The 27115-nt window shown below is 43.0% G+C and overlaps 1 protein-coding gene across 4 annotated transcripts; it reads left to right on the top strand.

The window, feature by feature from the left end:
• Positions 1 to 190: 190 nt before the first annotated feature.
• LOC120026738 (collagen alpha-2(I) chain) lies at positions 191 to 26745 on the top strand. Of its 4 annotated transcripts, XM_038971456.1 has the most exons (50): positions 191 to 384; positions 2263 to 2264; positions 3335 to 3346; positions 3751 to 3786; positions 4381 to 4464; positions 5376 to 5432; positions 6372 to 6416; positions 6672 to 6725; positions 6924 to 6977; positions 7166 to 7219; positions 7365 to 7418; positions 8065 to 8118; positions 8643 to 8687; positions 9115 to 9213; positions 9496 to 9549; positions 9945 to 10043; positions 10251 to 10295; positions 10690 to 10788; positions 10918 to 10971; positions 11080 to 11187; positions 11315 to 11368; positions 11499 to 11597; positions 11740 to 11793; positions 12017 to 12115; positions 12414 to 12467; positions 14663 to 14716; positions 14822 to 14929; positions 15484 to 15528; positions 15764 to 15862; positions 16142 to 16249; positions 16536 to 16589; positions 16706 to 16759; positions 17667 to 17720; positions 19162 to 19215; positions 19535 to 19642; positions 19995 to 20048; positions 20161 to 20214; positions 20716 to 20877; positions 21200 to 21307; positions 21597 to 21704; positions 21840 to 21893; positions 22249 to 22356; positions 22755 to 22808; positions 23000 to 23107; positions 23425 to 23478; positions 23592 to 23699; positions 24035 to 24281; positions 24616 to 24800; positions 25101 to 25343; positions 25627 to 26745. In XM_038971456.1, the coding sequence occupies exons 1-50, from the start codon at positions 315 to 317 to the stop codon at positions 25771 to 25773; spliced, it is 4071 nt and encodes a 1356-aa protein (XP_038827384.1). In that variant the 5' UTR covers positions 191 to 314; the 3' UTR covers positions 25774 to 26745. The 4 variants fall into 4 exon arrangements, with proteins under 4 accessions (XP_038827384.1, XP_038827386.1, XP_038827385.1 ...); XM_038971458.1 differs by lacking the exon at positions 19995 to 20048; XM_038971457.1 differs by lacking the exon at positions 3335 to 3346.
• The last annotated feature ends 370 nt before the right edge of the window (positions 26746 to 27115 follow it).

Genomic DNA, 27115 nt, shown 5'->3' on the forward strand with positions numbered 1-27115 from the left:
CTCGTCATCATCACCGAAGCATTGCCAACGTTTCTGAGGGAAGGCTGGAGATGTAGGACCACATGACTTATTGGGGCTGGGAAGGGATGGGAGTCATAGGATTTCACTTCTCCTATTGGTCCAGGGGATAACTCTTGACACGCAGACAAAGGAACCTCCTGCCATATAAATAGGACTGATTAGTCTTTATTATTCTAGCATCACGGCAGCAGGTTTCCAAGCTTGGAGTTATTCTAGTCACCACAACTGTATGCCTGCTTGAAGTAGTTAAAACAGGGCACAGCAGCACAAGGAGTCTGCATGTCTGATTAGACATGCTCAGCTTTGTGGATAACCGGATTCTGTTGCTGCTTGCAGTAACTTCATTGCTAGCATCATGCCAATGTAAGTTTGATATCTGCTTTTTGTGTTTTACCGAGGATTTTTGGTCCCGTTTTAAGAGTTCGGGAGGACTCTTATGCTTGGGTTTTTATTTGGAACTTACTTGGAAATCAACCCGAGGACAGCTAAAAGTTCTTTTGAGGGCTTCCCTCTGGCTATCCCGTATAAAACCGACCGGATCCTGGTCATTTCGGTGGATTCTTCATTATTCTTCCGTGGATACAATTGTTAATTTGATTAGTCTCAGAGAGAGAGAGAAACGCCCTGATGAAAAAAAATAACAGCCTTGAAGGAAGTTGTTAATTTAGTGATTTTGAATAGATTTTAGCCTAGTGGAACTAACAACATTTAGACTACAAATGGAATTTATCTGTAAACTCCTAGTATGAAAAGTTTGGGGCGTTGTACATATTGTTTCAGGAGTCCAGGGAATTAACTTTTATTATAGGGAATTGAAAGGCCGCCCCCTAGTGGTCATATTGAACAGGATCCCTTTTGGCATCAACCCTCTTCGATTTATTTTCTATAGAAATACATACAGATCTTTACAAAAATATAGATTTTCGATCCCATAATTATTTCTACATATTATTGAAGTTACTTAGTGCAATGTATGGCTTATTTTCTGGGCATTGTGGAAGATAAGGTTTTGCATAGTTAGGGTTAGGGCTAGGGCTATTTCGTAAAAGTTATTATCAGTATTATAAGAATATAAAGCATTAGTTTCAATGCAATACACATGACATTTGATTTATATTTACAAGTAATATAAATTGAAACAATATTTCCCATCATTATAATATTTTTAGTGTCCAAAGGCGCCTCCTAGTGGTGAGGGCCTGACACCGCAGTATTTCAGAGGAGGTGCAATGCCACTCCATCATCAGCAGAGCAGGACCAAATGTAGAATAAATAACCAGTTGTTATGCCATATCAGATTGAGGACACCACTGAGGCTTATACAGGAAAAGCTTAGTTCATCATTGGTCATCACCAGCGACATAAGATGATAGTTCCTCTAATAGCCTCACACCCGTAGGTGCGCACTTTGAATGGTTCTTGGATTAAATCTTTATTCAACTAATTTAGTCATTTAGACCAAATTGAACTCCTAAAAATGAAGGTATTGTAAAAAAAACTTCTCACGTGAGTTATAGTTGTGCATCCACATACCTAAAAACAATACTTTTTTCTGGTCTCCTCTCCACCACAATGCCAAGTTGTTGTCCTTATGGGATGTGGCAGTACAGACCTGTGTCCACCTGACTGCTTGCTCGTTAGCTAGTGTTCGATTCACACTGAAATGAACAGTCAGTGGGATGTTGTGAACAATGCAGAGACAACTGCTGCTTAACTATAGAAGCTAGTGAATTAGCAGTGTGTGTATTGAGCCAATACTTACAGTACTATGGGCCCTAAAGAAAGTTTCAGGCCTTGTGAAACCCAAATGTGTTGACTAACTCGATTAGCACATGTATATGGCCAGCTTTGATATCACTTTCACTTTTTAATTTTTTTGTCAGATAGGATTTTAGATGCATCTAATGTTAATCTTTATTCATTTATTCATACATTTTGATATAGGCTAATGTCAGTTCCCTTGCATTTCATTGATTAGATCCAGTTCTGTGTATATTATACAACCATAGAATTCATAACAGTAATTTGCTCTGAAGGAAAAGAAGAGGGCAACTTGAATTGAACAAATGGTTGGAATATAGAAGGTGGATAAAAATTTAGATTGCTACAAAAAAAACGATTGTACTTCACATTTCAGACATTTGTTTTTCCTAAAGTTATCATGTTCTAACTGAGTATCCCTTTTTCCCTCTCCTCCTCTTCCTCCTCCTCCTGCTCTTCCTCCTTATTGCAACATCACAGCGGTTAGTACATGTGCATGATATTATCTATCAAACAGCTTTTAGAAGATATTTTACCTTTTGCATCTTGTCTGTTCCAATTTCCAGCTGATATTCGGTGAAAAGATCCCTCTGTTGACAATTTGAGCGATCTCAACTATAGCAGACTGTTACAGTTTCATTTTAGGCTACCCCTTTTTTCTTCACTTTCTGCCAATGAATAGGTGAGGGTCCTATTGGTCAGGGGTAGTGTCAGTGAAAGTTAAAACCGCCCGTGCTGGTGCTGCTTTACCCATGGGGCCACTGGGCACAAGATGTCCTTTAATAGGATCAGGAAGAGGTTTGAAAGCTTAACATTGCAGATACATTCCAGGCCCGTATTCACTAAGTCTCAGAGAAGTGCTGATCTAGGATCAGTTTATCCTTTTAAATCATAACAAAATATATTATGTGGACAGGGGGGACCTGATTCTAGATCAGCACTCCTACTATGATAACTCGATTTGGAATGGACCATGGTCATGTTTATTTTAAACATCTTTTTACAGTATGAAGGAAGTTTGGCCTGTTCAAAATTGCCTGATATAGTTGAGATTGCTACAAATTGCTCACCTGGATATTGTATCTCAGCAGTTATATTGGCATTCTGATGTTTTAAAGGGGCAGTGGATCTATAAGGTGAATTGATTATGATAGATTAGGATTGATTGATTGACTGATTGGCCTGTCCACCTGCATAGCCTACTGTCATCCAACATCAATCTGGATTTGGCATTCAGCCAGTTAACCAGCTCCATAGTGCTCTTTTAAACATCTCTCTGCAATTGTGAATAAGATAACATTAGATCTGTATGTGGTGTTATGTGTTTGATATTTGTTGTAGTTATCTGCACGAGCATGTGGCTTATAATATACATGTATGCATGCAATAATGCTTTATGACACTGGCAACTAATATGCTTTGTTGGCAAATAAGAGGGATGAAAAAAGCTGATATACAGTTGATATAGCCTACACATTGAATGACATAAGAAATGTGGTGGAAAAGACTGAATAAATAAATCTTATATTTATTTATCTTATTTTCTATCTAGGGGGGATTTAAGGTGAGCAAACATGTTCTTATGTGTCATTTACTAGTATAGAAAAGTGTGGCATATCTGAACTTTGTGGCTCAGGCTCAAAGGTCAAAGATCAAATGTTGAGGCCTAGTCAGCATGCACTGTTGACTCATACAGTAAAGTTAATGTGTGGATATGCTTGTCCTTAAACCGTAAGGTCAAGTTTATGTACACATTATGTACACATACATATACATTACGACACATATTGTGATACTACCTTCAAATGCTACCTTCAAATGCTATACATTTATTAACATTGATGCAATCATTCATTTGAGATTAGGGTCTATGACCTGCTTTGCTAGAGGCACTGATAAGCTTTTAAAACGTATATTTGAGTCATCTGTCTTGTATGTTTGTCTGATTGAGATATTTTCCCACCATAGGGCCCAAGAGGAGCTAAGGGGCCTCGAGGTGACAGGGTAAGCAAAGAAAACCCAGCTGTTTTGTGTGAACTTTAAAATGCTTTGACATTTCCCTTGTTCAATAATTATTGTAATTTTCCATTGGTGTGTAGAGGTTGTATGTTATGTGTCTGTAAGTCACTACACTTGTTTAAATGCACATTTCTGAGAGGGCTACATGACATACTGTTACCCCGTGTGGCCACACCCCTTGTTGTCATGGCACAGAGACCTAGATCCTCGATGTTGACAACAATATTTTTGGATGTATTTTTACCCAGCTATATTATGAACATATTAGCAATTACATATTATTTTATATGATTTTAAATAAATTATACATCATTATGTAAATCATAACAATTTTGTAATAATTTTGCTTATGTAATATGTTTTCCCGTTTGTCTATAGTGTACAGTATAGCACTTACAGTATGTCACAGGACAGTGCAGGACAGTGCAATCACACCAGAAAACAAAACAGAAAACAAAACTGAAATAGAAAGTCATCATAAACAACATCAACAACAGAAATATGTATAGAATATAAAGTATTTTAGCTCAGACTTTCTTTAATAGTAAGTATTTCTCTGTCTCTCTCTCTGTCTGATAGGGTCCCCAAGGTCCTAATGGAAGAGATGGTAAACCTGGATTCCCCGGGGTTGCCGGCCCCCCTGGTCCCCCTGGACTTGGAGGAGTAAGTTCACCTATATTATTATGTTTACCACAAAAATTTCCCTAATTTTCTCTAAATGACTGACCGTTCTGTTACTCTGAAAATGTCCCTACTTTTCTCTAAATGACTGACAGTTCTGTTACTTTGAAAATGTCCCTACTTTTCTCTAAATGACTGACAGTTCTGTTACTCTGAAAATGTCTGACAGATCTGTAACTGAAGTTTACCCTCATTTTCTCACTCAAACAATTACTGACAGTTCTGTAACTCAGAAAATGTCATTCATTTTTTCACTGGCTTTAATTTTTCCCTCAGAAGATGGCAGACATTTTTCACCCAACAACACCCATCTACTCTGGTGTGTTTATCAGGCATGGCACTTGGTTCCTCTTTCAAATCAGCCATGTTAAGTGTTCAAAGTGTGCCTTACTCACTAGGGATGGGTTCAATTGGGTAGTCTTGACCCCATTAACTCATGCCCTGATGAACTCATACCCTGTTGACCTTTGACCCTGTGGCCTATGATCCTTTGACCCCACAATGACCCTGTGACACAGTAAAACATAAACATAGCTGCCAGTGCTGTTGTTACATAGTTACTACCATGTTATTACACACACGACATGATGATTGTAGGTTCCAGTGAGTTTATATTATGAGATTATTTAGTTTTATACGAAAAATAAATGTTCAATACTGGTACAGTTTGTCAATATTGTTCAGTGTGGTTCATCATGGTTGACACTAAGGACTACTACTCTCATGTCTCAAGACCCTCAACCGAACATCTGGGATTAATCAATGGAATTTATGACTACTATGCAATTATTATTTGTCACAATACATGTATATTATCATAATTACCTAAACATGGCTTATATTCCTTGTTAATTTGTGTGCTAATGATTTGTGTCCCTTTTTTCTTTTGCCAGAACTTTGCTGCTCAGTTTGATGGAGGAAAGGGCAGTGACCCCGGACCTGGACCAATGGTGAGGCCCCAAATACAAGAGGGAGAGGGTGACCATGAATTAACCCCACATTAAACCCTGACCCCTGACCCCTTGGCACTATCCTGTAGCCACCACCTACAAGGCACCAGCCCCTGCCACTGTCCCTGCTTAGCCCATAGGCATATTCCCTTGGCACTAGTCCTTGCCTAGCCCCTGGCCCCTTGGCACTAGTCCTTGCCTAGCCCCTGGCCCCTTGGCACTAGTCCTTGCCTAGCCCCTGGCCCCTAGGCACTTGTGTGGATCTGATAAGATGGATGTAAGCAAGTAATGTTGTGAAAATTCCACCAATTCCAGCAAGGTAGAGTTATTCCTAATCTTCTCAGTGCCTATGGGTCTATATTGGAATTGAGCCAGAAACAAGGTTGTGGAATAGATCATTGTAGATCATACACTGTTATGCCACTGATCATATCCTCTTCATCGTCCTGCATGGAGCAGCTGACAGAATATTACACCAAACTCTGGACATGATAGGTGCACTGCAGTTATTTCTTTATCTGTTGCTGTGACCCCTCTCATAACTAAGTGTTTACCAATAGATACATAGTTAAGTGTTTACCAATAGAATACCAATTGGGTAACCATGAATAGTTGTATTACCCTTTTATTCTCTTCAAATTGTATTCCCCTTCCTCCCAAATCCGTTGAGATTTCATTTCAGATAAGATCTCATACATTTCATTTCAGATAAGACCTCATACATTTCATTTCAGATAAGACCTCATACATTTCTCGATTTCTATAGGCATGCGTTCCCCGATTTTATGCAAAAGTTTTTGGTTGCCATATTCCCAATTGCATTCCCCCATACACATATTTATATCTACATTGGATGTGCACTTCCATTGAACAGTATTGAAATGATGTAGGTGCTTTTGTTTGATCTTATTTGAATGTGATTTGTCTTTCTCTCCTCAGGGTTTGATGGGATCTAGAGGACCCAACGGACCTCCCGGATCCCCTGTAAGTAGTTCACTAATGTAATATGTCAAATGACTCAATGTTGTGTATTTCTCTCATATAAACTCAACACAAAGGCCAGGAGGTCTTCTTGACTAAGTGACCTGATCAGAAAGAATCCCCTGTTTTCCCTGGTCAGATCACATGGTCAGGCTGGAATATCTCCTGGTTCTGCTCCTTACACCTAACTGATATCATTGTTTATTTCTATGTCTCATTTGGACAAAATGGCTCACTTATGTGTCTTCCCATCAACAGGGACCCCAAGGATTCACAGGACACGCTGGAGAGCCTGGAGAGCCCGGACAGACTGTAAGATAACTCTCTCATGGAAACTCTAACCTAAACCGGCACACCTAATTTCATTAGTCAACTAATCATCAAGCCTTTTACTAATTGACACTACTACACAGAAAGGCAATCTATAACTTAGAACCTAGAACTTGGAATGTGACTGTGACCTTAACTCTGAACCCTGACCTCTGATCTGTGACCTCTCTCTCATCCAAGGGCTCCATTGGTGCTCGTGGACCCACTGGATCCGCTGGCAAGCCTGGTGAGGATGTAAGTAAACAGTTAAAATCATCTGCATTATTTTGGTCTAACTTTTGAAATAATTAACTGTGGCACTAATTGCCTACTGGGGCGATAAGTGAATGTGGAAAATCTACAGACTACCAATGCTACAAATGCTTTCATGATAGTGGACCTACAGTATACACATCTAATGCAGCTTGTCTGTTCACTTGTAGGGTAACAACGGCAGACCTGGCAAGCCTGGTGACAGAGGTGGCCCCGGAACTCAGGTAAGGGCAATGTCCAGAGCTGACAGATTTGTTAACTAAATATACATTTGACACTAAATATGCATGAACCCACTAAGTGTTATCATTTAAAACATGCAGAGAAAGAGACACAGTTTTTCTAACCTCTTCTCTCCCTCCTCTGTAGGGTGCTCGTGGATTCCCCGGAACTCCTGGACTTCCTGGAATGAAGGGACACAGAGTGAGTATTTACATAAATACATGCTAGGCCCTGCCACTCCTAATGTCTTCCCAGGAGTGCAATGCTCTGAAGGTTACAGATAGAGGTGACTTATATAGAGCTCATGTGATTCCACATGACAGAGAAGCGTGTCTATTCTACGTAATACATTTCTATCTGGATGTTCTGTAATGTTGCACCTCACTGAATGTGACCCTGTCATGTTCTGAAAATATGTATCTCACGGTATATCACGGTATCCCACACATCTCCTCCTGCTTCCTCTTGCACACATATCCCTCATTTCAAATGACACCCTATTCCCTATTTAGAGCACTACTTCTGACCTATGTGGCTCCAGTCAAGTGCACTATGAAGGGAATAGCTTGTGATATGAAGGTAAAACTGTGGGGATTATGGGAAATTAGGAGGAGTTGTATCCCATGACGCTGAGCGAAAATGCATCCCATATCAAATAGAATGCAAGAAGCAGAGATCTGTAGATAATGGTCAAACCAAAAACTCCCTCACCAGATAATCAATATGCTCTGAATGATATGGGGGAAAAAATATAATTTGATATACATATTTTACAGTTTTAATTGATTTTAGACGATAATATTTGTGTATTGTCTCAGGATGCTAACCTGTTCTCGTTGTGCTCCAGGGTTACAATGGTCTGGATGGACGCAAGGGAGAGTCTGGTACCTCTGGTGCTAAGGTAATGTTGCAGCCACACCTTCCTCAATCACAGTTTATTCTCTTACCGCTGGCAAATCTAACATATTTCACAAGCGGCCTAATACAGAGGTGTAACAGAGATTTAGCTTTCATCTTTGTGGGCTGGTTTCCCGGACACAGATTAGGCCTAGTCCTGAACTAGGAAACTCTTTCAATGGAGAGATCCATTGTGCAAGCTTTTTATTCCACATATAGGATTAATCTGGGTCCAGGAAACAGGCCCTGTAACACCTAAAAGTAAAGTGAGTTTCACATACAGTAGCACATTTTAGTGCACGTTTAGTCGTGATCACTCTACATTGATAGCAGTTACTCAAAGGTCAGTTCTTGTTTTACCACTCACATACATAGTACTACATATTTTTTCTAAATCTCAGAGAATACATTTTTTAGGACACTCATGCTTACCAATCTAGATATGTCCCAGAGTTCAAACTCATCGTAACTTTCTACCTCCTGTGAGTGCCTGTCATCTGAATACGTGTTCTTCTGCTTCTCACATAGGGTGAGACAGGTGCCCATGGAGCTAACGGAACCCCCGGACCAGCTGTAAGTTCACACATGACATCACCCTTGTCTTTTCCCTCGTATTGTTCCCTAGAGGGAAATGTCAGCATCAGCATGTTGTCAGGTGCCAGGCAAGGCATATGTACATGTATCATTAATGAAACATGTCACCTGCATAGAGTCTGAATGTACCTCACGATGATTCTTTACCATTTGTCACATTCAAAAGACATTGCCTTCACATAGCTGATTGCAAAGGACACACACAGTGGAGATGAGGACATCAATTGTACAACCAGGAATAGATTATATACAACACATTCTCTGTACATACACACACTTTACAAAATCCCAGTGCACTTGTCCTCAACCATTCTCTCTCTCTCTCTCTCACTCTCACTCTCACTCTCACTCTCACTCTCACTCTCACTCTCTCTCTCTCTCTCCCACTCTCTCTTCCCCACCCCAGGGTTCTCGTGGTCTGAATGGTGAGAGAGGGCGTGCCGGCCCTGCTGGACCAGCTGGTGCCCGTGGTGCTGATGGAAGCACTGGACCCGCCGGCCCTGCTGTGAGTCCGGCTCCCCCTTTGACCCAATAACCTCTGACCCCTTAACCTAATGGATCACATACATGTGACCCCTCTGTTGTGTAATATAATGCCAGATAGAAGTCACTGTGCCTTTAGGCCCAGATCTGATCCCTCCCCTAATCCTAACCTAAATCATTACAGGTGGAAATGCTAAAACTGAAGTTAAATCATCTGCTTCTAGGGTAGCTTCATCTAACAACCCTTTACTGTAACCCTTGACCTCTATTTCACTATGTCCTCTCTCTATTTTCTGTTTCCCAGGGTCCTCTTGGAGCAGCTGGCCCCCCTGGTTTCCCTGGTGCCCCTGGCCCCAAGGTAAGTGTGATGTCATCTCCAGAGCAGTTCTTCATTATCACAATCCCTAGTATATCATCCTTGGAATTTCACCTGTAGAATGTCATCTGTAGAATATCATGGACATTATTAGTGTGGACACCAAGGAAGATTCCCAGATTCCCAGTTCTGGGAACTGTAAAGGCACATCTAAGAAGCTTTCTCCACATCAAAAGCATGATGTCTCTCTAATTGGTTATCACTATCCGGTAATCTGATTGGTTTACTGTAAAGGGACCAATCACATTGACCAAACTACTGATTCCATGCATAGTATTCCCATGAGGATTTATATACCATAAAATATCTATACAACATCTATATAGAATCCTAAAACAGCCCACTACCCATCTGACTGGATAGTGTCTCTATTACAGGGAGAGATTGGAGGTGCTGGATCCAATGGCCCATCCGGACCTCAGGGAGGCAGAGGAGAGCCTGGTATCAATGGAGCTGTTGGCCCCGTCGGTCCCGTTGTAAGTATACACAGATACCAACAAACCACAACATTCTCACAGTGTGAAACATGTCGCATTGAAGGCTCTCTCTTGTTTTCTGGTTATCTTTTCCTGATGTACTGTATGTAGCGTCATTATTTTGCATCATGCATCATGGTTTCTTGTTGTCTTGGCACCTCCACACACTTGTCTGCAACACTCTCTTTCCTTTTCCTCTCCTTGTAGGGTAACCCTGGTAACAACGGTATCAACGGCGCCAAGGGAGCTGCTGTAAGTATTCTGGCCATAGTTGCGTTGTGGGTAGACTAGATTGACAGTTCAATGGTTATTTAGGGCCAGACAAAGGTCAAGATGTAAAATCTTGTTCACTCGATCCTTGAACTTGTGTAGGTATGATATGAGTTATGAATGTAGCACAACAGCAAATATCACTCAAATAACATCAACAATGAATCACTTTAGCTTTGGAATTCATGATGTACAGAACTTATTTCAGTTGTTCCCACATTACATACATGTGATATTAGCCATAAGTAACTGTTGTAGTGAAACCATTGGATATTGGGTAATGTGATTAGGTAATGGTATGGTAATGTTTATGCAGTAGGTCCTTCAGCTGTCTCCTTACTCACCATTTCTTCCATCCTGTGTGTGTGTGTTCTAGGGTCTCCCCGGTGTTGCTGGAGCCCCTGGTTTCCCTGGCCCAAGAGGAGGTCCCGGCCCCCAGGGCCCACAAGGATCCACTGGAGCTAGAGGCCTTGGTGTGAGTACCGCTGGACCTAAAAACCAATGCAACAACACTTAACTTTATTCACAGAACATTTACTTTATTCACACAATCTGTATGAATATTGAGTGATTTGATCATGTATCTGTGTTTCTTTGACTGCAGGGTGACCCTGGACCCTCTGGACAAAAGGGAGATTCTGGTGCTAAGGGAGAGCCTGTGAGTATCCATACTACTGCTGTTTAGCAGTATAGGTATGCTCTAGCATTATGTCAGTACATGGTGTGTGTTTGTGGCAGTCTCTAATGTCTCTGCTTTCTCCTTCAGGGTCACTCTGGTGTCCAGGGTGCCGCTGGTCCCGCTGGTGAGGAGGGCAAGAGAGGCTCAACTGGCGAGGCTGGTGCCACTGGCCCCGCTGGTCTGCGTGGAGCTAGAGTGAGTATATTATCCCAGACCCAGTTTACCAGACCCAGGCTAGGGATATATTTTGTGGTGTGTTTGATATAAGTTGCAGATGAGTGGTTATGGTTGAAACATGTCTCTCTGTGTGTGTGTGTCGTAGGGAGGTGCTGGAACTCGTGGTCTGCCTGGTCTGGAGGGAAGAGGAGGTCCCATTGTAAGTTACCAAAAATATGATTTACCATGATGATAATTGTTCAAAGGCAGAAAAAAAACTGACTTTTACCTTGTAATTTAGTGACTGTTTTGTACTCATGGGTTGCTCTTCCTCCTCCTCTCTCTGACAGGGTATGCCCGGAGCTCGTGGAGCCACCGGCCCTGGTGGTATCCGTGGAGCCCCTGGTGATGCCGGTCGTGCTGGCGAGTCTGGTCTGACTGGAGCTAGAGTAAGTGTCACACACACCTGTCAATCAAAATATTTGTATTGGATGTGTAATGGATTCTCTGATTGTCTAATCTCTGAATCAAATACAGCATGTGTTCTCTAGCTGTGATGCTGAATGACTAACAAGTTCTGTCTGTTTATAGGGCCTCCCCGGAAACTCTGGACAGGGTGGACCCCCAGGCAAGGAAGGCCCATCTGTAAGTGATCAAACACGTCATCTCCAATATTGATCCTTTCAAACGCTCTACATTATTTAAAAAAGTATACAATAAAACTGGTGCCATGATAATGGATTGGTTCAAAGCAGTCACATTGTGTTGGTGGTACGGTTACCCACCCCATCCACCACCAATGTTAACACCCACCTGGTGGTGTTGTGTCATATCTGATCCCCGTTGTTTTGTGTGTGTCCTCTTCCAGGGTGCTGCTGGTCTGGATGGCCGCACTGGTCCCCCCGGTCCAACTGGACCCAGAGGCCAGCCCGGTAACATCGGATTCCCCGGCCCCAAGGGACCTGGAGTAAGTAGAAACTGGATGTAGAACCAGCAAGTAAAACCAGGAAGGAGATCTGCTAGAGGATGACTTGATAGCATGAGATTGGACCGTGAGAGAGACAGCTAGGGTCTTGTTGCACTTCGCTATGGACAGATTATGATCTAAAGAGTAAAAAGGAAGTGATATTGAAGGATAAAATAAAATATGGACAGAATGTGATTTTAGGAGTAGAAAGATTTGTACTTATCTTGATGATGGTCTGTACATCAACATGATGTTCATCTGACATTTCCATGGTCTCTTCTTCCCTTTCGCCCTCCAGGGTGAGGCTGGCAAGGGTGGAGATAAGGGACCTACTGGTGCAACTGGTCTGAGAGTAAGTACCCCGCATCAGACAACATTCATTACATTATCAACTCTCTACTGGTCTGAGAGTAAGTACCCCTGCATCAGACAACATTCATTACATTATCAACTCTCTACTGGTCTGAGAGTAAGTACCCCCGCATCAGACAACATTCATTACATTACCAACTCTCTACTGGTCTGAGAGTAAGTACCCCCGCATCAGACAACATTCATTACATTATCAACTCTCTACTGGTCTGAGAGTAAGTACCCCTGCATCAGACAACATTCATTACATTATCAACTCTCTACTGGTCTGAGAGTAAGTACCCCCGCATCAGACAACATTCATTACATTATCAACTCTCTACTGGTCTGAGAGTAAGTACCCCTGCATCAGACAACATTCATTACATTATCAACTCTCTACTGGTCTGAGAGTAAGTACCCCCGCATCAGACAACATTCATTACATTATCAACTCTCTACTGGTCTGAGAGTAAGTACCCCCGCATCAGACAACATTCATTACATTATCAACTCTCTACTGGTCTGAGAGTAAGTACCCCCGCATCAGACAACATTCATTACATTATCAACTCTCTACTGGTCTGAGAGTAAGTACCCCCGCATCAGACAACATTCATTACATTATCAACTCTCTACTGGTCTGAGAGTAAGTACCCCCGCATCAGACAACATTCATTACATTATCAACTCTCTACTGGTCTGAGAGTAAGTACCCCTGCATCAGACAACATTCATTACATTATCAACTCTCTACTGGTCTGAGAGTAAGTACCCCCGCATCAGACAACATTCATTACATTATCAACTCTCTACTGGTCTGAGAGTAAGTACCCCCGCATCAGACAACATTCATTACATTATCAACTCTCTACTGGTCTGAGAGTAAGTACCCCTGCATCAGACAACATTCATTACATTATCAACTCTCTACTGGTCTGAGAGTAAGTACCCCCGCATCAGACAACATTCATTACATTACCAACTCTACTGGTCTGAGAGTAAGTACCCCCGCATCAGACAACATTCATTACATTATCAACTCTCTACTGGTCTGAGAGTAAGTACCCCTGCATCAGACAACATTCATTACATTATCAACTCTCTACTGGTCTGAGAGTAAGTACCCCTGCATCAGACAACATTCATTACATTATCAACTCTCTACTGGTCTGAGAGTAAGTACCCCTGCATCAGACAACATTCATTACATTATCAACTCTCTACTGGTCTGAGAGTAAGTACCCCTGCATCAGACAACATTCATTACATTATCAACTCTCTACTGGTCTGAGAGTAAGTACCCCCGCATCAGACAACATTCATTACATTACCAACTCTACTGGTCTGAGAGTAAGTACCCCCGCATCAGACAACATTCATTACATTATCAACTCTCTACTGGTCTGAGAGTAAGTACCCCTGCATCAGACAACATTCATTACATTATCAACTCTCTACTGGTCTGAGAGTAAGTACCCCCGCATCAGACAACATTCATTACATTACCAACTCTACTGGTCTGAGAGTAAGTACCCCCGCATCAGACAACATTCATTACATTATCAACTCTCTACTGGTCTGAGAGTAAGTACCCCTGCATCAGACAACATTCATTACATTATCAACTCTCTACTGGTCTGAGAGTAAGTACCCCTGCATCAGACAACATTCATTACATTATCAACTCTCTACTGGTCTGAGAGTAAGTACCCCTGCATCAGACAACATTCATTACATTATCAACTCTCTACTGGTCTGAGAGTAAGTACCCCTGCATCAGACAACATTCATTACATTATCAACTCTCTACTGGTCTGAGAGTAAGTACCCCTGCATCAGACAACATTCATTACATTATCAACTCTCTACTGGTCTGAGAGTAAGTACCCCCGCATCAGACAACATTCATTACATTATCAACTCTCTACTGTAAAAGGGAATTAATTTACTATTATGGTAGATATCTCTCAAATTGGCGGTTGGTAAAGCTGAGTATCCTAAATCTGTGACGTCGTAGGACTGACAGGACGCTAGCCAAACAGTCCAAACAAATGTATTACTTACTCTAGATTTATAGTCATTCATTACATTAGAGTTGTGTTTCCTCAAATCATGAGTTCCATGATAAACACTGACAAAACTATCATGGATCATTGATCATTCCCCTACCTCTCTCTCCCTGTCTCTGCTTAGGGCGGCCCCGGTGCCGATGGCAACAATGGAGCTCCCGGCCCAGCTGGAGTCGTTGTAAGTAGTCTGCACTATTTCATTTAAACACACACATGTAATAACTAGAATCTTATCTTACAGTGAACTGTATTTGATTGAACTTGATGCCATCCTCTTCTACAGGGTAACGCTGGTGAGAAGGGAGAGCAGGGACCTTCTGGTGCTCCTGGTTTCCAGGGTCTGCCCGGTCCCGCTGGACCTGCCGGCGAGGCTGGCAAAGCTGGCAACCAAGTGAGTAACCAAACCTGTAACACAAACCCAGTGTACATCCACAAACCTAGAACCTTGACCTGTAACACAAGTCCAGTGTACATCCACAAACCTAGAACCTTGATCTGCAACACAAACCCAGTGTACATCCACAAACCTAGAACCTTGACCTGTAACACAAACCCAGTGTACATCCACAAACCTAGAACCTTGATCTGCAACACAAACCCAGTGTACATCCACAAACCTTGACCTGTAACACAAACCCATTATACATCCACAAACCTAGAACCCTGATCTGTAACACAAACCCATTATACATCCACAAACCTAGAACCCTGATCTGTAACACAAACCCAGTGTACATCCACAAACCAAGAACAAACCTACATCCACAAACGCATATATATTTCCACAAAATCACTAACTGCAAAATATATTTTTGTTTATAGAAATGTTACCTCTTACTGTTCATTTCAGTATATTTTAATAGTATTCTCACTATGTAATATTCTGCACTAACAAAGCATTGTTTTGTAATATTTTTAACTAACAAAGCATTCATCTCTCAACAGGGTATGCCCGGAGACCAGGGACTCCCAGGACCCGCTGGTGTCAAGGTATGTCCACTCATGAATCCCTCTCACAGAACATTAAGTATGATCTTCTAACAGCTGGTCAACCAAACACATGTTGCTGTTCACCCATTTACCTGTACTCTTAAGTATAGGCCTTAACTAGACCCTATTTTTATATACAATTCACATCCACACATTTGTAGTGTATACATACTGTGGTGTGCCCATGACAGAGCCCTGGTGCTGACAGTCGCCCTCTCTCTATGTCTGTTCCTAGGGAGAGCGTGGAAACTCTGGTCCTGCTGGCTCTGGCGGATCTCAGGGAGCCATCGGTGCTCGTGGACCTGCTGGAACTCCTGGCCCCGATGGTGGCAAGGTGAGCACAGCTCTATGAAGGGCTTAGTAAACAAGGCCCAGAGTTTGTCCTGTTCACCTGGTCAGGTCATGTGGGCTGGAAATCCTCCTGGCCCTACAGTCGGTATAACCAAAATATATGAACGATAGATCTGATAGTACTGGTGTATTCTGTATGAGAAATACACAACTGTTCTTTTAAGCACTGTAGTCAGATGAAGCTCCTAACCACTCATGAGCTTGCTCCATGAGTTGGATAGCTTATAGGTGGAACCATTCTTCACCAATGTCTCTGTTTCAGGGAGAGCCTGGTTCTGTCGGCATTGTTGGTGCCGCTGGACACCAAGGACCCGGTGGTATGCCCGGTGAGCGCGGTGCTGGTGGTACTCCCGGACCCAAGGGTGAGAAGGTAAGTCCCCCCAGAATATGCCGCCTGTAAACATATAAAAAAGTTAAATTTCACAAGAAAAACAGAAATCATGTGAAAAGTTGCATAAAAGCTATAATTGATGTAAATTATATAATTTGATATGCTGATGTGAAATGCAGTGCTTGATAAAGTTGTCCTACAGTACAAACACTGGGAGAATTTGAAATACTGATTTTATCTGATAGACCTAGACTAAAAACAACTCTATATATTGGCTATTTTAAATGAGGGACTGTAACATGTTTTTTCCCTCTTTCCAATCTAGGGTGAGGGTGGACACAGAGGACTTGAGGGTAACATGGGAAGAGACGGTGCCCGTGTAAGTTCCTCTCTCATCTAATGTGGTCACTTTCACAATGAAAACAACATCCAATTCATTGTTATTCTGTCTCTATTGTGTCTTAGTCTGACTTTGTACCTTGTGTCTCTTTCTAGGGTGCCCCCGGACCAAGTGGACCCCCTGGACCTTCCGGTGCTAATGGTGAAAAGGTAAACAGCCTGAATATCGTCTCCTTTAACCTCAACACATGAAAGGATATCTAAGGATGAAGGAAATACGTTGGTTCAGATGATGAGAAATATTGTGGGGCTCACTTAGGGAAGATTTGTCAATGATTGTGCATATCCAAGAAATCCAAGATGGAGTAGGCCTAATGTTCACTGACCTACAGAGGAGCAATGATGTCCATGGCCATTTCAAGACTCTTTGGCTTGACCTTCAGAGGAGCAATGATGTCAATGGCCATTTCAAGACTCTTTGGCTCTCCACAAGTGATCAAGATATGGACTGGACCATATTGTTGAGTGTGGTCATTCTGAATATTTGGACAACAACAAATGCCTGTCTACTCCAGACCAAAGAGAAGGACTATGAGCACACCACCTGCCACAGCTTGTGAAGCTAGAATCTCAACATCGCCATCGGCTGGGCAGTTTGCAGTTGCACACTGCCGAGGTCACAACAGCTGATGTCATCTCCAAAGGATGGAAACCAGGGATATGTTCAGGAGGGTACACTGTACCGCTCACCCATATTTTTTAAACATTTTGCATCGTAAAACAGAAAGTAGCATTTCTAATTGGACAAGCACCATCCTGTTTAAAAACATTTTCTCCTAACGCTGGACATGAACCTGGCAGAAAGCACACTGCCTGGACACCTGCTCCATTATACATCATCATACTTCAAACTCATCTACCAGCATATGGCAGTTGATGATGGTAGTCATAGTAACAACTATTTTGCATTTTTTTTGGAAACAAATAGTCAATACACTTAAATACTGGACATTCTGTGGAACTTGAAGGTCTAGGGTTGACTGGTCAAAGTTATACAGACTGGATTGATATTTTGGATTGATTCAGCCCACACATTCTCATCTTTGCTCTCTTTCAGGGTGAGTCTGGCTCCTTCGGCCCTGCCGGACCTGCTGGTCTTCGTGGACCCAGTGTAAGTACCTACAAACACTTATATAACACATAACACATATAACACATCTATAACACATTATAACATGTCTGCTCATCACCCCTCATCAAAGGAATTAAGGACTAACATGATCTAGTATTCAGAATGTCTACCCAATATAGACGCTATATCAGTCAACACTATCATGTTGTTAGGTTCTAAACAAACAGAGTAAAAACTCAAACGGACGAACGGACACACAAGCATATTTATACCTTCTGACTAGACGGAGTCACCTCCTAGTATGTCTAAGATAAACAATCAGTTTCTGTTGCTAGGCAGGAACTAAGCCTGTTCCTCTTACTGTGTGTGTGTGTGTGTGTGTGTGTGTGTGTGTGTGTGTGTGTGTGTGTGTGTGTGTGTGTGTGTGTGTGTGTGTGTGTGTGTGTGTGTGTGTGTGTGTGTGTGTGTGGCCCCCCCTCCCAGAGGTTTATTCTCTCTTCAACTGTTGACCTTATCTCGAGTTGAGTTCCACATCTCTCCTTGTCCTAGTTCTACAGAAACTGGCCTGCCTTTATCAGGAACTGAGACTAGACTGTTGCTCTTTACCTCCTTCCGTAGAAATATTCATATTCAGCAATAAAATGTTTGAACAGACAGAAACTTTCTGTACTGCCCCTTGTCTCAACAGTAACTTTCTGTACTGCCCCTTGTCTCACACAGTAACTTTCTGTACTGCCCCTTGTCTCAACAGTAACTTTCTGTACTGCCCCTTGTCTCACACAGTAACTTTCTGTACTGCCCCTTGTCTCACATAGTAACTTTCTGTACTGCCCCTTCTCTCACACAGTAACTTTCTGTACTGCCCCTTGTCTCACACAGTAACTTTCTGTACTTCCCCTTGTCTCACACAGTAACTTTCTGTACTGCCCCTTGTCTCACACAGTAACTTTCTGTACACAGAGTTCCTATTCACCCTTCATTGACTCCAACATATACATTTCTTATAGATGTAAAGTAATCAATACATTCTAGTATGGTGACAGGAATAAGTATATTTCAAGATAGAATCCAACAATGTCATGTTATATCAGTGTCTAGTTGATGCTTGATTATCTGTCTGGTTGGATGGATGGCTAGATGGATGGATGGTTAGATGGATGGATGGCTGGATGGATGGTTAGATGGATGGCTAGATGGATGGCTGGATGGATGGTTAGATGGATGGTTGGATGGATGATCGGATGGTTGGATGGATGGTTGGATAGATGGTTAGATGGATGGTTGGATGGATGGCTAGATGGATGGATGGTTAGATGGATGGCTAGATGGATGGCTGGATGGATGGTTAGATGGATGGTTGGATGGATGGTTGGATGGATGGTTAGATGGATGGTTGGATGGTTGGATGGATGTGTATATCTCTACTGTACATGGATGGGCTCCTCTGACCATTTGTCTCTGTGTTCCTGCTCTGATTTAGGGAGAGCGTGGAGAGGGTGGACCTGCTGGACCTCCCGGCTTCGCCGGACCCCCTGTAAGTGCTCATTCGGTTGATACCCTGAAACCACACACAAACACGTCACATACATGTATGCATCAAAATATAGTGATGTTCTTTAACATGGAGACATACACACAAACTCACTCCTTCACTGACCGGTGCATGGAAACACACACGTAAACACACACACTAATTCACTGTCTGACAGACTAATACACACACATACACAAACTTGTGTGCACACACCTTTACACACATACACACACAAACACACACACACACACTACCTTGTGTTTCTGCAGCCTTTGTTCTGTAGGTTCTGTTCTGACCCTTGTCTGTGCATCCCATGCAGGGTTCTGATGGTCAGTCTGGCCCTAGAGGAGAGAAGGGACCCGCTGGTGGAAAGGGAGATGTCGGCCCCGCCGGCCCTGCTGGACTTGCTGGCCAATCTGGACCTTCTGTAAGTCACTTACTTAGTTGGTCCTCTTAATTCCAATGTGCGACACACGGCCCATTCTTACCACCTACTTCAATGGGAATCCACTGATTCATTCACACAGACAATTATATGCAGTACATGGTCCTGTTTGGCTTAGGTGGTAGAGAATGGTGCTTGCACTGCCAGGGTTGTGGGTTTGATACCCAGGGCCACCAATATGTATAATGTATGCAGGCATGACTAAGTCGCTTTGGATAAAAGCCTCTGCTAAGTGGCAAATGTTGTTATTATTACAAGATGTACATCCTCACTGGGAATGATATCCTCTACTTGTGAAGATGATGATGTAAACTGACTTCCTGTGCTTGTCTAGGGTGCTAGCGGACCCGCTGGCCCTCCTGGTGGTCGTGGTGATGCTGGACCTTCTGTAAGTACTGTCACTGATATCACACACACACAACGACACCCCATATCTCTGTGACCCAGTGACCTTGGCTGCTTTCTAACCTTTGACCTTTGTGTGTGTTCTTTCTCTTCAGGGTCTGACCGGTTTCCCTGGTGCTGCCGGTAGAGTTGGAGGCCCCGGTCCCGCTGTAAGTGCGGCAGTAGTGTTAACACACACACACACAAACACACGGAGGTGCCATTTTGTACAGATGTAGGATCTTCATTTGATCACCCTGTTGCAGGATAACTTTTACACATTTAAAACGTGTGGTGTGTTTGAGGTTTAAAAAGGCTTCTTAAGTTTGTAATTTAGACTTTGACATTCCCTTACAAAGAAATTATCAACCCCTACAAAAATGTGCATTCATAAAAATCCACATAATAATTCACATTTCCTGTTGCTGCAGGTTTATTTTCTTGCTATAGCAAATTGGCTCGAATTAAGAGCCTACATCTGTACTTAGAAGCAATATCATGCTGGCTAGACATCATGTAGTTATTCAAACCACTTGTGTTCATATTTCACTCATGTCAGTCTCTTATCAGAGATAACAACATCCTGGCTGATTCTGAACAAACATACACAGATACTCCTCCCACTTTTTATCCTCAACAACCACCTGTCCTGTCCTCTTCCCTACACACAGGGTATTGCTGGGCCCCCTGGCTCCGCCGGTCCCGCTGGCAAGGATGGCCCTCGTGGTCTCCGTGGTGATCCTGGCCCCGGTGGACCTCAGGGAGAGCAGGGAGTTGTTGGCCCCGCTGGTATCACTGGAGACAAGGGACCCAGTGGAGAGAGCGGTCCTCCCGTAAGTCATCATAACTCCCATTGAGGCCTCTCAGTAAGCTTCTCCTCAATAAAGGATTTATGCTGTGGCTTTCACTAGCCTGGTTCCAGATCTGTTTGTGCTGTTTTGCCATAGTACCATAGGAGTTGGCAAAACAGCACAGAACCATTCTGGGACCAGGCTAGCTTTTCATTAGATCTCAAAGCGTTTTACATTGTTTGGGTTGCATAACAAAACACCCCCATTCACCACTTATGGCGATGACGGGGGAAAGTGATTGTGTTTCTTTCTCTGTTCTATGCTTTTCTCCACTCTCACCTCCTGATCTCCTGTCCCTGTTCAGGGTGCTCCTGGTACCGCTGGACCCCAAGGTGTGCTCGGACCCTCTGGCTTCGTTGGTCTGCCTGGTTCCCGTGGTGACAAGGGTCTTCCTGGCGGTCCTGGTGCTGTGGTGAGAGCATCACACCTTCTGTTTCAAAACATTATTCAAACTGCCCTAGCAGACACATCTGACCACAGACCAAACAAAAAGGCTCTGTAAAAATAGCAATTTGTCATATTTTATGGGAATGATTTTGATCAAATGGGGCAAATCACAGTTCTATTCCAGACAGGTGGAGCCCAGACAACCAGATTTGTTTGCGCTGCGATCTATTGATGAGTTATGGATACAGTACATAGTTACTTACTATGGTATGTGTTTGTACTGTGTTGACCCTGTGATACTCTGTGCCATTCAGGGTGAGCCTGGTAGACTTGGACCTGCTGGTGCCTCTGGACCCCGTGGTCCCTCTGGTAACATTGGCATGCCCGGTATGACTGGTACTCAGGGAGAAGCTGGACGTGAGGTAAGGATTGATTGTTTGATGTGTTAAACAAGCACTCAGAGCCTGTATTCTAGACTCATGGCCCAAATCCTACATTTTAGTTAACCCACAGTTCCCATGGCAACACAATTAACATGCTATTGTGTCACCACACAGGGTAACTCTGGCAACGATGGACCTCCCGGCCGTCCCGGAGCTGCTGGCTTCAAGGTACAGTGCTCTCTGTCAGTTATGCTGTAGGGTGAAGTAGCCCCTAGACGCTAATCTGGGGTCAGTTTAGCATTTTCCCCTCTAATGGTTAAGGTTACGATTGGTAGAGGGGAAGTTGATCATACCTTGGGACAACTTCACCCCGGAGCGTAATTTATACCTCACAGTACTGACGACACCGTTCACCTGAGCTGAATTCAGGACTAAATCCATCTTGTAGTGGAGTGGAAATGTTCCCTTTGGCTTCCATTTTACAAACTTCATCTCAGGAACATGTTAAGTTCATATGAATATCAGTTAAAACTATAATGTCTTGAACTTTCAACTTTGAACCTTGAACTTTGCGCCCTCGCAGGGTGACCGTGGTGAGCCTGGTTCTCCTGGAGCCCTTGGAAGCTCTGGTCAACCTGGACCCAACGGACCCGCTGGCTCCGCTGGCAGACCTGGAAACCGTGGAGAGTCTGTAAGTGCCCCCCCTACCCGAATTGGACCCCCTGAACAGGGTTGACGAAGGGCACGTTTAACTGGTTTCTAGAAGGAGGACAGTGGAGTCCATGTTAGCAATGGCATGATGTTACAGTATTTCCCCTAGCTTTCCCATGAGAGGCTCCTTCTTCATATACCCATATAACCCCTGTAACTATTCCCCAGGTCGTTACTGGAAATGTAAATGAATGAGAATGTGTTCTCAGTCAACTTACCTGGTAAAATAAGGGTTAAATAAATACTACAATACTTATAGAAAAAAAGCATTCACATGAAACAGAAACATCACTTCTACGCTACACAGAAGAATCGTTCCTGTGGTTCTATCTCTAGCATGCTGATGTGGATATATCTTCTCCCTCTCTGCCTCTATAGGGCCCCACTGGAAACGGTGGTCCCGTCGGTGCTGCTGGTGCCCGTGGTGCCCCCGTGAGTACCCTGTCTAACCTCATACCTCATCTGAATTAGAACTCCACTAATCATTTAATTTATCTTAATGCATCACCGTAGCCTAGTTGTGCCTATACTGTAGACTATACTGTAGCCATAGCCTAGTTGTGCCTATACTAAATGTGAAATAACACACCTGTGTTATGGTTCTGTGTCTCCTTGTGTTGTAGGGCCCCGCTGGTCCCCGCGGAGAGAAGGGTGGCGCTGGAGAGAAGGGAGACAGAGGCATGAAGGGTCTGCGTGGACATGGTGGTCTCCAGGGAATGCCCGGACCTAATGTAAGTCATGATGACTGCTGTGACCATCCATCAAGATCAATTCATTATGATCTAATCTCATATCCTGAAATATCCCATCCCATAAGCTTCACCATTTCATTTATTGACGCCTTATAGCCAATTCACGTAAATATCAGAATAATTTACAGTACGACAATGTTCTTATGCTGTAGCTACTCCTGAGCTAGCCGTATCTCTCCCCTACAGGGACCAACTTTAGCTACACCTGAGCTCTCGTCTAATCATATTTCTCCCCTACAGGGACCAACTTTAGCTACCCCTGAACTTTCCTGTCTAATCATATCTCTCCCCTACAGGGACCATCTGGTGAGACTGGCTCTGCTGGTATCACTGGACCTGCTGGACCCAGAGTAAGTAACTATTACTATCCACATCAAACGCTCCCTCCATTGTATCTTCTTCCAACTAGACAGATAAATGTATTTGACACCGCTCCTTGTCCTCTACCTCTCCTTGTCTCTAGGGCCCCGCCGGACCCCATGGTCCCCCTGGTAAGGATGGTAGAGCTGGAGGTCATGGTGCTATCGGACCTGTTGGACACCGTGGTTCCCCTGGACATCTTGGACCTGCTGTGAGTTTATCTAGTACTCACATAACTGCCTCAATCAGCCACTCAGTCAGTCAGCCAGTCAGCCACTCAGTCAGTCAGCCAAATGCCACAGAATTGGTGACGAAGGGGACTGATTGTTTAAGGTGTGAAGGCAGACACTAGCTGTTAACATAGCAACACATAATGGATCTAGGTTGACTTATAATTTGCTTAAAAAGAACTTCACTGATACAAGTTAAGCTTTTAGCATGAGAAAGTGCGAATGAGATACTTCTCTGCAGCATCAGCATCAGCATCAGCAGCAGTGACCCACCTTACTAAGGTTGAGGTTGTTAACTCTCTTCTCTCGCCCACAGGGTCCACCCGGCTCTCCTGGACTTCCCGGGCCCGCAGGTCCCGCTGGTGGTGGATACGACCAGTCTGGTGGTTACGATGAGTACAGAGCCGATCAGCCCTCTCTCAGGGCCAAGGACTATGAGGTGGACGCCACCATCAAGTCCCTGAACTCCCAGATCGAGAACATGCTCACCCCCGAGGGCTCCAAGAAGAACCCCGCCCGTACCTGCAGAGACATCAGACTCACCCACCCCGAATGGAGCAGCGGTGAGTTGGTGGCACAGAAACATCTGTCTTTCTCTTCATTGATTGTTTGACTCACCGAGGTGCCTTAGAACCCTCACACTCTCTTTGTAAACTCTTAACCACTAAAATCTCTAGTTCATTCTAGTCTCAACACAGACTAACTAACTTTCCATATCTTTATCTATCACCCTACATGTCACTATCAATACTCTCCTTGAGTGATCAAACCCATACAATAGACAGTATCATGTTGAATAATATTATTATTCAATGATTATTAATAATAATAGTAATAATAGTGATAATAACACTATCAGTGCTAATCAATGTCATTCTTTCTTGTACTCCCCTGCAGGTTTCTACTGGATCGACCCCAACCAGGGCTGCATTGCTGACGCCATCAAGGCCTACTGCGACTTCTCCACCGGACACACCTGCATCCACCCTCACCCAGAGAGCATCGCCCGCAAGAACTGGTACAGGAGCTCTGAGAACAAGAAGCACGTCTGGTTCGGAGAGACCATTAACGGTGGTACTGAGGTGAGCAGACTGAACCTGTACTGATTCTAATGACAAGAGCGTACAGTTTAAACATCTGAGAGGAAGATATATTGATTTGATTGGTACACCAGTTTGATTCTAGGCATATTTTAGTAGTATTGTATAGGCCCATGTTATTGGCTTACATTCATCTCCAGAACCATAAACCTGATTGCATTGGTTCCATTTGAAAGAGATCATCAGATATCTATCTGATTCTTCACCCAGGGTTTTCTCTAAATGCTTGATACTGCATCTTGACACTGATCCTGTCTTAATTCCTCCTATGTTGTTTCTCAGTTTGCTTACAACGACGAGACCCTGAGCCCTCAGAGCATGGCCACACAACTGGCCTTCATGCGTCTCCTGGCCAACCAGGCCACCCAGAACATCACATACCACTGCAAGAACAGCGTGGCGTACATGGATGGAGAGAACGGCAACCTGAAGAAGGCTGTGCTCCTGCAGGGTTCCAACGACGTGGAGCTGAGGGCCGAGGGCAACAGCCGCTTCACTTTCAACGTTCTGGAGGATGGCTGCACTGTAAGTCCCCTTTCTTTTACACTGCAATGTCTGGAACAATAGCTTTGTTCATTCTCTCTCTGTGTTCACTTCCACAAATAGATACAGTGCATGGTAGAAGGGTGAACTCAGGCTCAGGGTAGTTTTCTGTAACTTCCTGGTTAGTGAAAGAGTTTGGGAACATGACTCTTTATTTAAAGTATCATAGGTTTCTACTGTGGGGTATTATTGTACGTTTTCAAGATATGATATACTGAGTGCACTATTCTGATACATGGTTTCTCCTTTTGTCCTACCTCTGCAGAGACACACTGGCCAGTGGAGCAAGACAGTCATTGAATACAGAACAAATAAACCATCTCGCCTGCCCATCCTCGACATTGCACCTTTGGACATTGGTGGAGCTGATCAAGAGTTTGGTTTGGACATTGGCCCAGTCTGTTTCAAATAAATAGACTCATGATAAATTAAAAAAAGGGAGAAAGAAAGAAAAAAAGAAAAAATCTCTGCCCTTCTTTGTGTGTTTTTTTTTTATACTGAATGCTCATTCCCTCTGCGCATCCACTTGCTTAAGCTGGGCTCTATCGGAGAGGACCAATGGACTGAACGGAGCGTTGTGCAATGCAAATTAATACAGCAGCCCAAAGAGACGCGGGAAAACACCATGTTGTGGAACATGTCAACATTTTGTAAAAAATCTAATAAGTGTAATAAAAACGCTGAAAGTATGCATCACTTTGTGGTCTTTGTATATCTTCCAAAGAGGAGGTTTAAAACCACAATTTTTTTTTTTTATAAAAAAAAAAAGGTTGAAGCTACCTCATGCCTGTGTTTTAGAAAATACTTTTGAGAAACTGTCTGATCCACAACGTAGATGTTACGAATTCTACGGCTTCAAGCTCTGTCCTGTATCAAAGGTGCTGAATTACTTGAAGCAGAGATCTATGGTGCTAAACATGCAGCTGTGGAAAAGCAGGAAACCACTCATTCTCACTGTGTTACTTTGTATTGACTTTGATGAGTCTTGCACAGGTCCCCCTGATAAACCCCATTTTAAGCAGGTGGAATTTTCCTCAATCTGGTCTGATGTTTGTCTGCTTTTGACTTTTGTTTCTGTTTTTTTTTAATATTTTTTTTTGGCCTCGAAGTTTTGTTTTCTTTTTGTTCAGACATTTTACTCCTTCAATTCCCCCTATCAATGCAGTGTTCATGCTGACAGCACATAATTTTATCCATTTTTAATGGATTTTAGGCGGCCTCTCTCTCTCAAAACAAAACCACAAAGTTTATTGTACCTATTTTGTATATGTGAGATGTTTAAATAAAGTGTGAAAGTTCTGAAATAAAGCATGTCCAATGTTCCAAAACGACACCATTCAATGACTAAAGTGCTTTCATGTTTTAAGATGATGATATTATTAAATGAGTTTGGAGTTGAAAGATTGTTTTGTGTTTTTGGTAATATATAGAACTTAACTTTTCCTTCCACATATCATCTTCACGACCAAGAGGAGAATACAAAGACCCTGCCAGTATGCAAGTAACTTCTTTAATCATCATTTTGTATTTTCTATCAGTAAACCAAACACCTTCTTTCAATAGATTAAGAATCAAATAGCCCAACAAGTACATGAAAACAGATGTCTGTTTACAAATGTAGCATTCACCACAGCTAACACAGGCCTACAGTAGGCTACAACATTCACCACAGCTAACACAGGCCTACAGTAGGCTACAACATCCACCACAGCTAAAACAGGCCTACATTAGGCTACAACATCCACCACAGCTAA

Source organism: Salvelinus namaycush, chromosome 32 (assembly GCF_016432855.1).
Source record: "Salvelinus namaycush isolate Seneca chromosome 32, SaNama_1.0, whole genome shotgun sequence".
NCBI lineage: Eukaryota > Metazoa > Chordata > Actinopteri > Salmoniformes > Salmonidae > Salvelinus > Salvelinus namaycush.